Source organism: Salvia miltiorrhiza, unplaced genomic scaffold (assembly GCF_028751815.1).
Source record: "Salvia miltiorrhiza cultivar Shanhuang (shh) unplaced genomic scaffold, IMPLAD_Smil_shh original_scaffold_354_1, whole genome shotgun sequence".
Lineage (NCBI taxonomy): Eukaryota > Viridiplantae > Streptophyta > Magnoliopsida > Lamiales > Lamiaceae > Salvia > Salvia miltiorrhiza.
The window spans coordinates 191,957-202,913 of record NW_026651532.1 but is presented as its reverse complement, the minus strand read 5'-3'; the positions used below and the strand labels follow the sequence as shown (position 1 = coordinate 202,913).

Genomic DNA, 10,957 nt, shown 5'->3' with positions numbered 1-10,957 from the left:
TCCATTAAGGGTTTAGATGATGTTGTTGTTTCTATATTTATTCTGCATGTTTGGCACTTATGGCACTAATAGTGCCATAAGTGCTAAAAAGACCATTTTACTTTATTTTGGATTTTCGTTGGCACTTATGGCACTTAGTGCCATAAAATAAAATAACAAAAGTAAAATTTAATTTATTTTTATCTAGGGGGAGTAATTTTTTTTTTGTTTTTGGCTTGGGGGTGGGTGGGGTCGGGGGTCTAGGGGGTAGACAGGGCAGGGTGAGTAAAAAAAAAATTTCGTTGGCACTTATGGCACTAATAGTGCCATAAGTGCCTAACCCGACCCGCGTGCCTGATCCTACTCGGCACGCGACCCGCGCTCCGGACCCTACCCAATCCACCCAATTAAGGGCAAAAACGTCTCAAAGCTATAAAAATGGCCAAAATTTATATTTTTTCAATGAATGACCATAATTTGTGTTTTATGATCCATTTTGACTATTCCAAAATTTTACTCTATAAAAATTTGGTATTGCTAAAGGATAAGGGGCAAGATGCGACGACCTTTTTTTACTGTAACCTGATTGGGTATTCAACTCGGCGTAGCACGCCAGCACAGCACACAATTATTATTGTTTTTTTGCTACGCGGTACATCCTAATCTTGCACTCTCGAGCACGAATCCGGTGCGCCAGCACCCTACCACAATCATACAGCAAGACAAAATCACAGCCGTCTGAACTGCCAGATCATGCAGCTACGTTAGCCCAACGTGTTCCGCCACCTTTTAGTTTTGAGAAACCGATGCCTGATAAAGCGGGAAGAACCGCCTCTATTTCTAGTAAAACAGAAAAATAACTGACACCACCACCACTTCCGTTTTCATCTCACCATCGCGCCGCCGCCAAAAATCTCCCGCCACCGTCTCAGACAGTCACCGGAACGGCCGTGACGCGTCTCAAACCCTTCGCTACGACGGTTTACTCCGAAGAAATCCGACTAATTTAATTACTTTAGGAAATATTAACGCACTTGTAAACTTAGAATATAATTTAGGTTTGAAGTTAATTTGATCGGATTAATTCACGTGTTTGTTGTAATTTTTTGGTAGTGTCTTTTCTTTTTTCGTGTGTTTGCTTTAATTTGATTTATCTAGTTTTCCCTCTGTTATTCGGTGAGTGTACGTGAGAGTAGAGTAGAAATGGAGTCGAAGCATATGTTGATGTCGGCGTTGGGAGTGGGGATAGGAGTCGGAGTGGGGTTCGGATTGGCGTCGGGATCGCAGGCTGTGAGCAAATGGGCAGGCGGCGATGCCGTGGTCGGCGTCACTCCGTATACAATGGAGTTGGAGATGTTGAGTCTCCTTTCTAATGGAAGGGATAGCAGTGTCACCTTCGAAAAATTTCCCTACTATCTAAGGTAAATAATTTCCAATTTTGTTTCGTTTGAATATTTGCTCTGTTTTATACAGTAGTATATTATTTATATGTGTGTGTACACTCTTTATGTTAAGAAATTCTGGTTGGTGAATGTTGTAGAGTCTCAGAATGGTTGTGTTTTGACTATGGTGTATGACATAAATTTATTTTTCTCTGAACCTTAGTGACATATGTTCTTAACCACAAGATATGAACTCGCATACAACACTTTTGTTTGATAACTGTTGGTGATAGACACCAGCCTTGAATAGTTGAAGTGTGTGTACTTATCTAGTAGGTAAGCTTATTTTAAGAAGCTTATAAGCGAATTTTAAGGAGGTTATAAACTCCTACTTATTTCTCAGGTTGTAAAATTATCTTATGTTGAAAATAAGCTCCAAGTACTTGGATGGAGTTCGTAGAATGTTAATAATATCAATACTATAGTTACAATGACACAAATATTGTTAATTTTCCTAAGCAAGATGTTTTTGTTGAGAAAAAAAAATTGATTATTAAAGAGTATGAGCTGCTAACACCTCAGGAGCAAATATTTCTTTTAAATGGTGCCCAGACACTTGAAGAAGTGGTCTTAAAGAGGTTATAAGCGCAGCTCTACACCATCTAAATCATCTTTGCAGAGTAGTGCTATAGAAGTTGTAACAATTCCAAGTCTAAAAAATTAATTGCTGATGTAGCCAAAATGCATTTTGCTGCAACTACTCTTACTGAAAGTGAACCTTAGAATGGGGCTGCACTAATGTCTTCCCTTATGAAATTGCCAGTGAGCAAACAAGGGTCTTGTTAACCAGCGCAGCTTTTGTTCACTTGAAAGAAGGCGATTTCAGTAAGCACATACGAAACCTTGCTCCAGCAAGCCGTACGATTTTGCTCTCTGGACCTGCTGGTAAGTTGTTATATATAATTATTATTTTGGTTTCTTTTCATTTGTGCATTTCCAAGCATCTTACGAGAGTATTAATTGTTTCACTTACTTCTTTCTAAGAGCTGTATCAGCAAATGCTAGCTAGGGCATTAGCACACTATTTTGAAGCGAAGCTGCTGTTATTAGATGTCACTGATTTTTCTCTGAAGGTAAGTGGAAGAGCATTGAAACTTGAGCTTCCAGTTCTGATTGTTGAGGATGTTTTTTTCCTAATATATGAGCGGTTTCATTTTAGCAGATGCTTAGCAAGTATGGAGGTCTTAATGCAGGATCTGTAAGTTCAGCAACACACACACATACACAAATATAGTTTCTTCCTAGCTCATAGACACCATTCTGGTGTTCTATGCATAAAGTGACATAACTTGTGAATGTTGCTTACATCTTTGGTGCAGTCTTTTAAGAGGTCTGTATCTGAAACAACTCTAAGTCGAATGTCTGATTTCATTGGATCACTATCGTTACTTCAACAAAAGGAGGTCAATACTGGTAAGACAGGTTGATTGATACTATTGTTCCTGATGAAGCTGAATGTAACATCCATTTTTAAGCTTTGAATGGCATATAAACTAAATATTCGATCAAGGAAGTTCTTTTTTGTTCAGAAACAACTCTTCTAAAATGGTGAACGTTTCGTGTAGAATACTTTTACAAAAGATTATTTGACTTAAAATTTGGCTCTAGAATCTTGTAATGGGTATTTAATATTTCTAAGAAGTCTGAGACTTCCCAATTCATATTTATATGCTTGCGTGTGAAATAGCCATCACAATGATGGATGATCTTGTATTCATTGTAAGCTTTAGGTCTCATCTAGGGAACTCTGTTGATGTAGCGCAAACTAATTCTTGATTTGTAGTGCTATTATATACTTGCAAAATACAAAGTATTTATGCAACTTGTGATACTACACCAGCTTTAGATACAACTAGTCCATATGTTTGTGTATGATAGTTTCATGCGGTTGGTGAAGTCACTCTACCTAGGAGGATATCTTTTATGGGAGGATCTTTTATTAGGTGGATGTGCATGTTTCCTACTTTTAGCTAGGTAGATCCCCGTGCTTAAGTGCTCAATTCAAGCACAAGTTAGCTTATGATGTCTCCCAAGTTTTATCTGGATGACGATTTTTTGAATACCCATGCATTCACTGCAAAGTTTGTGACATGGAGTTCCGACGAACTGTATGCAGTCACGATTAAGGTTTCAAAACCACCCGTCTTAGTTTGCATGGAAGTTTAATGCAGCCCTTATAATATGCGGATAGCTTTTGGAAAACTATATTATGCACATAAAGATGTTAATTCTTTCTCAGCCCCCCTTGATTTGCCTATAGTATTAGATTGAATCATGAATTCTACTTTACGACAGGTGGACTACGAAGGCAAAGCAGCGGAGTTGATCTGAAATCAAAGTTAGTGCTAGAGATTTCTTTATATATTCATTAATGGTTTCAATTTTTGTGCAATGGTAAATGTGTTTATGCCATGCTTATTAGATGCAGTACACAAGAAAGCCATAATCCTGCAAAGTTGCGTAGAAATGCATCTGCCGCAGCGAACATCGATTGCCTTGGTTCAACTAGTTCACCTTCAAAACCAGGTTTGAATTTGAAAACTCGGAGACTATGAATGTAGATAAAATATCACAGAGCTATGATATTCTGGCTGCAGCAAAGAAATACTCCACAGACCATAGAGTCTCACTTTCTTGGGTTGCTTTTGCATTGTAGCCAGTTCAGAACTGTAGTAGTTATACGAAAACTAAAATTGGAAATGAGGTGTGTATATCATCGCGAGTTATTGAATTAATGAGATATATTGAACGATTCACGATAGTTAGGAATTAGGGAATAATTGAACTTAATAAGAGGCACTGATTTATATGTTATTTGGTTTCTCTGTTTGCAAAATTAGGGAATAATAGAACTTAAGAAGAGGCGCTGATCTATATGTTATTTGGTTTCTCTATATTGCAAACAATGGTTCCAGTAGTGAAGTTTATTTGCTCATTTTATTTAGTCATCACATTCATCTTCAGAGAAGATTTAAATAACCATTTTAAGTTGGATAAAGTTCCATGTGGGAATCAACTCTAGGCTTTTCTATATTATGTAAGATAGCTTCATGTTTTTTCCTCACATTTTCTATGATATCCACTTTTCAGCTCCCCTCATGCGCACAAGCAGCTGGTGTTTTGATGAGAAGCTTTTCATACAGACACTTTACAGGGTATGAGCATCTACTGATAAATTTCTGAATACTTATAATTTCCACAATCACCTGACTACAACATGTGTTTAGTCCGGCTTTAATATGTGTTTTGCGACAAATTGCCAATCATGCAGGTTCTTGTCAAAACATCAAAAGTGTGTCCTGTTGTTCTTTATCTTCGGGACGTCGAGAGAATCCTCTGCAGATCACAGAGATCATATGTCTTGTTTCAGAAAATGTTGAAGCAGCTGTCTGGATCCATATTGATCCTTGGATCAAGAATTATCAACCCTGAGAATGATTACCGAGCAATTGATGAGAAAATTTCTTCTGTATTTCCTTACAACATCGAAATAAAACCCCCAGAAGATAAGAATCATCTAGTAAGCTGGCAATCACAGCTGGAGGAAGATATGAGGATGATCCAATTCAAGGATAATAGAAATCATATAATAGAGGTACTTGCTGCTAATGATATTGACTGCGATGATTTGGACTCAATCTGTATGGCAGACACCATGGTTCTTGGCAGCTATATAGAAGAGATTGTGGTGTCAGCCATCTCATACCATCTGATGAATACAAACGAACCCGAATACAGAAATGGGAAACTTGTCATATCTTCGAAGAGGCGAGTAGTTCTTTCTTCCTCCTATGTATATGAAAGCCATATTCTATAAAATATATAGCCATGGGCCATGGCGAGATCTGTATGTTGAGTTTTTACGATGCATATATTTTGTATTGAAGAAGAATATTTCATTGAACGTGTGCTGACTTACTGTCTTGGCCTTGCATCAGTCTGTCTCATGGGTTGAGTATATTTCAGAAGGGAAAATCTGCTGGAATGAATGTCTCAAAGTTTGAACCACAAGCTGAGATTCCTAAGGTTGAACCACAAGCAGAGGTGCCTAAGGTTGGTTTGTTGGTTGCTCTGTCTGTTTCGAATCTGTATGAGTAGATTTTCTCTCAAGAACTTCTGTTTGTAACTCTTAGGCTGAGGCTAAAATTGAACCGAAGGCTGAATCTGCAGTACCTGAAAAGAAGAGTGAAGATCCACCAGTTCCGAAAACTCCAGTAAGCTCAGTAAACCAACTTCTGTAATTTGGAATCTGCCACTGGCATTGTTTTGATTTACATGCTTTTCGAAAAATTGCTACAGCTGTTTGTTATCTTAGCTTTTATAATCCAATATTTCATCAACAAGCATTATATATCAGTCAAAATTCATGGAAAAATTATGTCAAACTAGAGTACTACGCAGTAGTTTTATAGAATTTGGTGCTTGCGTACTGCCATATTGAAGAGGTGTGTGCATCTAGATGATTTGATTGAACTTGGTTCCACTTTTTCTTTCTCCTGTTTCCTCTTTTCCTTCCGTCTCCTCATGCAGCAATTTTCTTTCTTGATTGCTTCAGGAAGTCATTCCAGACAATGAATTCGAAAAGCGCATACGACCAGAAGTCATACCTGCCAGTGAAATTGGCGTGACATTCGCAGACATCGGTGCCTTGGATGAGATTAAGGACTCACTGCAGGAACTAGTGATGCTTCCTCTAAGAAGACCAGACCTTTTCGAAGGTGGTCTTTTAAAGCCTTGTCGGGGAATACTGCTTTTTGGGCCTCCTGGTACCGGGAAAACCATGCTGGCGAAGGCTATTGCTAATGAAGCTGGAGCAAGCTTCATTAACGTTTCAATGTCAACTATCACTTCCAAGTGGTTCGGTGAAGATGAAAAGAATGTCCGAGCCTTGTTCACCCTCGCGGCCAAGGTCTCACCTACTATTATTTTTGTAGATGAAGTTGACAGCATGCTTGGCCAGAGGAATAGGGCTGGAGAGCATGAAGCCATGCGAAAGATAAAAAATGAGTTCATGACTCATTGGGATGGATTGTTAACAAAAACTGGTGAAAGAATACTGGTTCTTGCTGCAACCAATAGGCCATTTGATCTTGATGAAGCAATCATCAGACGTTTCGAGAGAAGGTAGAAGTCTGCTTAACACTTTGCCGTAGTAAAAAACAAATTATGTGGGCTAGAACTGGCTGCTTATTGAAGTTTCATTTGACTTATAGACGAGAGTAACTGCTAGTAAAGACTTTTTCCACCGATATACAGGATCATGGTTGGTTTACCAGCTGTGGAGAACAGAGAGAAGATCTTGAGGACATTATTGTCCAAGGAGAAAGTTGATGAAGATCTAGATTTTCTAGAGCTTGCGACAATGACGGAAGGATACAGTGGGAGTGACCTAAAGGTCTCTTTGTACTGCTTTTAGCGTTTATTTAGACTAGTCACACCTTGCTAATGTGTATATATACTGCGTGTAGAATTTGTGCATAACTGCTGCTTACCGACCAGTGAGAGAGTTAATTAAGCAGGAGAGGCTAAAAGATCAGGTACGAACTGTAAACATGTTAAATAATAACACCATTTTCTGCTCTAGTCTTCTTATAACCTGTTTGCTACACATGCATAAACCAGCAAAAGAAGCAGAAGTCTGAGGAAGGAGCCAATACAGCTACAGATGATAAGAAGGAAAGGGTTATCACGATCAGGCCGTTGAATATGGAAGATTTTAGAGAAGCTAAAAATCAGGTGGAAATAATTTTTTTTTTCTCACTGTGGAATATGATTTTGAAAAACTCTTTTGTTAGAGGCATTTTCTGGTTTGTTGTTAGTAGATTTGTAGTAAGTTGTTGTGTATTATGCAACAGGTGGCAGCTAGCTTTGCAGCTGAAGGGTCCGTAATGGCGGAGTTGAAGCAATGGAATGAAGCGTATGGTGAAGGTGGCTCAAGGAAGAAGGAACAGTTGTCTTACTTCTTGTAGACTGAGATCATGTATTTCACATAGAAACCAATCTAAATAAGTTGAAGGAGCTTTGAAAATGTGTTGTAACGGGCTGCAGCCAGTATGTTGATGATTTGATTAATGTTGTATTTTGTTTGTAACTAGTACATTCATTCGTGCGATGCACGACGAAATTAAAATTAATTGACATTTTAAATAATAAATAAATATAATAAACATAATTAAAGTATAAATAAGTACAATATATAGTTTAAAAATAAAATATCTATTATTTAATAAAAAATTGAATTTAAAAACGTAATTTTCAACTATCTATAAAGTGTAACAATAATTATAATTATTGAACAATTTAAACTATTGGATCATGAAAATTAATATACACAGTATCATTATAAAGTACTCCACATAATAATAAATAAATAAATATTTTCATACAAAGACATAAATAAGAAAGTTAAATATTAATTTTAATAAACTATTCGTTTTTAATTCATTTTTGATGAGTTTTATACCCTATTAAAGTTCTGTTACGATTTTAAATATAGGGTTATTAGCCTGTAAATATATTTTCTGAAATTTAACATGACTTTAATTTTTAGCCCACAAATACACAAACTTAGCATTTTTTCTGATTTTTGACATCGACATGAAAAAACTCTATTTATTGTTGAGGTGTAGACCGGAATACATGACTAATAACCCTTAAACATAAGATGCATACTGCATATTTCTTAATAAATCAAATTTGATGATATTGAATTAATTGATTTTTTTTTAATGATTTTTATACCAAATTAAAGATTATGTCATAAACTTTAATTTAACAATCAATATTGAATATATCTTTTTTATGCATCAAGTTAGACAATTTTTAAAAAGAATCAAATAGGAAAAAATAGAAGACAATAAACAGAAATTTATTGGAGAAAAGAAATAAGTGAAAAAATATAACAAATTGCAATTATTCTTTCATATATTATATAAAATTAGATTATATAAATAAGGCTTCATTTCTTTTTACTATTTTTTGCTATGTACATTTCTTTTTACTATTACTATTAATAGTAAAAAAGGTTATATCAAATCTATATCTTTATCAAACATGCGGATTTACAAATACTTTAGTCACATATATTTAAAAATATTTATAAATCGTCACTATTTTTCTTAAAATTTGTATATAAAAGATATTAAGAAAAATCTCATTTCTGGATGTGTTGGCCGGTGGATGAGTGGCAAGCACACCGAATAAACATATGGACAATAATTATTGTTGTTGTAATTAATTGACATAAATTTTTCATAATTAAATTTTATGTGAAAATATAAATTTGGTGTGTGGATAAGAGAATAAGTGGTGAACTAAAATGGAAGAACGTGGAACAATTATTATTCTAGATTGTAGCAATTTTTTTTGTAAATTCAAAAAAACGTGCATTTAATTTTGTAGACGGTTTTTTAAGAAATTTACCGGAAAATAAACGATCATAAACTGTGCTTTTATATATAACTAGTACATTTGCCCGTGTGATACACGGTGAACATAGTTTTGCATCAAAATTACACGATGTAACGTGTGTATCGGTTAAACAATTATGGGCTAATGTCTAAAACCGAAGGTCTTGGGTTTGAGCCCCTGTGGCGCGACCTTTAAATTTCTTTATTTAATCATGTTAATTTATCAAAAATAAATAAATTAAATGATGGAGTATCAAATAAATAAAAAATAAATATTAAATATAGTTAGAATATAAGTAAATGTAAATTATTTTTTCTTAAAAAATAAAATAATCTACATCAATTACTCAGTAAAGATCTTTAATTTTATTTTATAATTTTGAAAAGTATCATTTTTAATTTTCCATCTATTTGATGGAAAACTTTATTTTCTTCCGTAAAATTATAGAATAAACACATTATTCAAATTAAAAGAAACGAAGAAACAATAAAAAAAAAGTTTTCATATCACAATATATAGTTTTAAAACATAAGTTAATCATGCATAAAATTAATTTTTTCTAGGGTTAAGTACCAAATACCCCCAACGTTGGGGCCCCTATCGCGTATAGGATCCTATAGTCAGGGTAGGCGCTGTTTACTACATCAATGTGGCTAAACCTAAGCAAATCCCCCCCTGCGTTTTAACACCGTTAAGTCACCGTTAAAAAAAATTATTTTTTTAAAATTTTTAATTAAGATGGTCTCTCTCTCTAGTACACAAACAATCATTTCCGAAGATCTCTCACAGATTAAACATAAGCATAGCTTCACCATCAAAGCAGAATAGACATAACTACACCAGATTAAACATAAGCATAGCTTCACCATCAAAACCTTAATTTTACAGTATTTAAATAGGAAAGCAGATCAATAACAAAATAAAGGTTAAAAAAAAAACAGAGTCTTGAGCAGTAGACGGGCTGCCTCGCCGGAGACGTCTGGGCCATCGATTCCTAAAGTAAGAAATAATTAGGAGGTGATTGGTATGATGGAATGGAGGTGGGAATGGAATGGTGATTCCTACCTCCATTCCATTCCTATGTTTGGTATAGTTTTATTTTAGGAATCACCATTCTTAAGGGAATCACCATTCCTTTACATATAGGAATCATCATTCCTTCCCTCCAACATGGTATTACCCATTCCATTCCATTTCTAATTCCACCTAAATTTAGGTTTTGACAAAATTACTCTTATATATTTTGCACCCTCATCCCCAGCCCCCTCTCCCCCCCCCCAAAAAAAATATATTTTTTTATTTTTTTTTTATTTTTCTCGCCACCCCACCCCCCCACCCCCCACCCCCAATTTTTTTTTTATTTTTTTATTTTTCTCGCCACCACCACACCCCACCCACCCCTCCCTCCCCTCCAATTTTTTTCTCCCCACCCCACCTGCCACCCCCCCACCCCCAACATTTCATTTTTTTTTTCTCGCCACCCCTCCCAACCCACCCAAAAAAAAAAAATTAACCTTTTTTTAGTTTTTCTCGCCACACCCCACCCCCAAAAATTTTATTTTATTTTTTTAAAATTTTTCTCCTCCCACCCCCACCCCCAATTTTTTATTTATTTATTTTACTCGCCACCCCCACCCCACCCCACCCATCCATCCTTCATGATGCAGAAATGCGACAAAGATACATGCCACATTGGTATTGCAACTCAAGAAGATCCAATTCTTAGGAAATTTGGTATAAAATCATAATAAATTTCTAAATTTTAGTTTTTCCCACAATCTTTCATTCTTGTTTCAAAATTCATGATAAATCATTTTTTTTGGAATTTCCCACGATGACATATTTCGATAAAAAATTTAAATAACGTGGCAATACAATGTAATTACATGAAAATTATGTGACATGACAATCGAATTGCCCCCTGCGTTTTAACGGTGATTGATCCCATTAGAGCAGCGCTTGGGGCGGCCTTTAAAACGTGGAGGCATTTTGCTTTAGTTTTGAAACGTTGAGGTAGGTAAACAACGTCAACCCTGACGTTAGGGTGTTAAAGGTGACAGGGGTGTCAACGTTGAGGGGGAAAGTGGTACTTAACCCTTAAATATGCCACATCATTCAAGTTCGGC

General features: G+C 35.7%; 1 protein-coding gene across 4 annotated transcripts; it reads left to right on the top strand.

Annotated features, from left to right (window-relative positions):
- Window positions 1-670: 670 nt before the first annotated feature.
- On the top strand, window positions 671-7,555 carry LOC131004206 (uncharacterized). 4 transcript variants are annotated; one of them, XM_057930829.1, is made up of 16 exons: window positions 671-1,400; window positions 2,185-2,306; window positions 2,406-2,494; window positions 2,584-2,619; window positions 2,741-2,843; window positions 3,717-3,759; window positions 3,850-3,947; window positions 4,512-4,576; window positions 4,693-5,189; window positions 5,360-5,474; window positions 5,555-5,635; window positions 5,977-6,545; window positions 6,678-6,816; window positions 6,890-6,958; window positions 7,044-7,157; window positions 7,277-7,555. In XM_057930829.1, exons 1-16 carry the CDS (start codon window positions 1,183-1,185, stop codon window positions 7,388-7,390), a joined length of 2,472 nt encoding a protein of 823 aa, XP_057786812.1. In that variant the 5' UTR covers window positions 671-1,182; the 3' UTR covers window positions 7,391-7,555. The 4 variants fall into 4 exon arrangements, with proteins under 4 accessions (XP_057786812.1, XP_057786811.1, XP_057786815.1 ...); XM_057930828.1 differs by having other exon boundaries at window positions 672-1,400; window positions 3,844-3,947; XM_057930832.1 differs by having other exon boundaries at window positions 673-1,400; window positions 2,741-2,834.
- Window positions 7,556-10,957: the final 3,402 nt, after the last annotated feature.

Excerpts from the sequence above, each read along its gene's own strand:
- LOC131004206 (XM_057930828.1), top strand. The coding sequence starts at position 1,183 with ATGGAGTCGAAGCATATGTTGATGTCGGCGTTGGGAGTGGGGATAGGA. Across the intron at positions 4,577-4,692 it reads TCATACAGACACTTTACAGG|GTTCTTGTCAAAACATCAAA; the intron begins GTATGAGCATCT and ends CCAATCATGCAG. Across the intron at positions 5,636-5,976 it reads CACCAGTTCCGAAAACTCCA|GAAGTCATTCCAGACAATGA; the intron begins GTAAGCTCAGTA and ends TGATTGCTTCAG.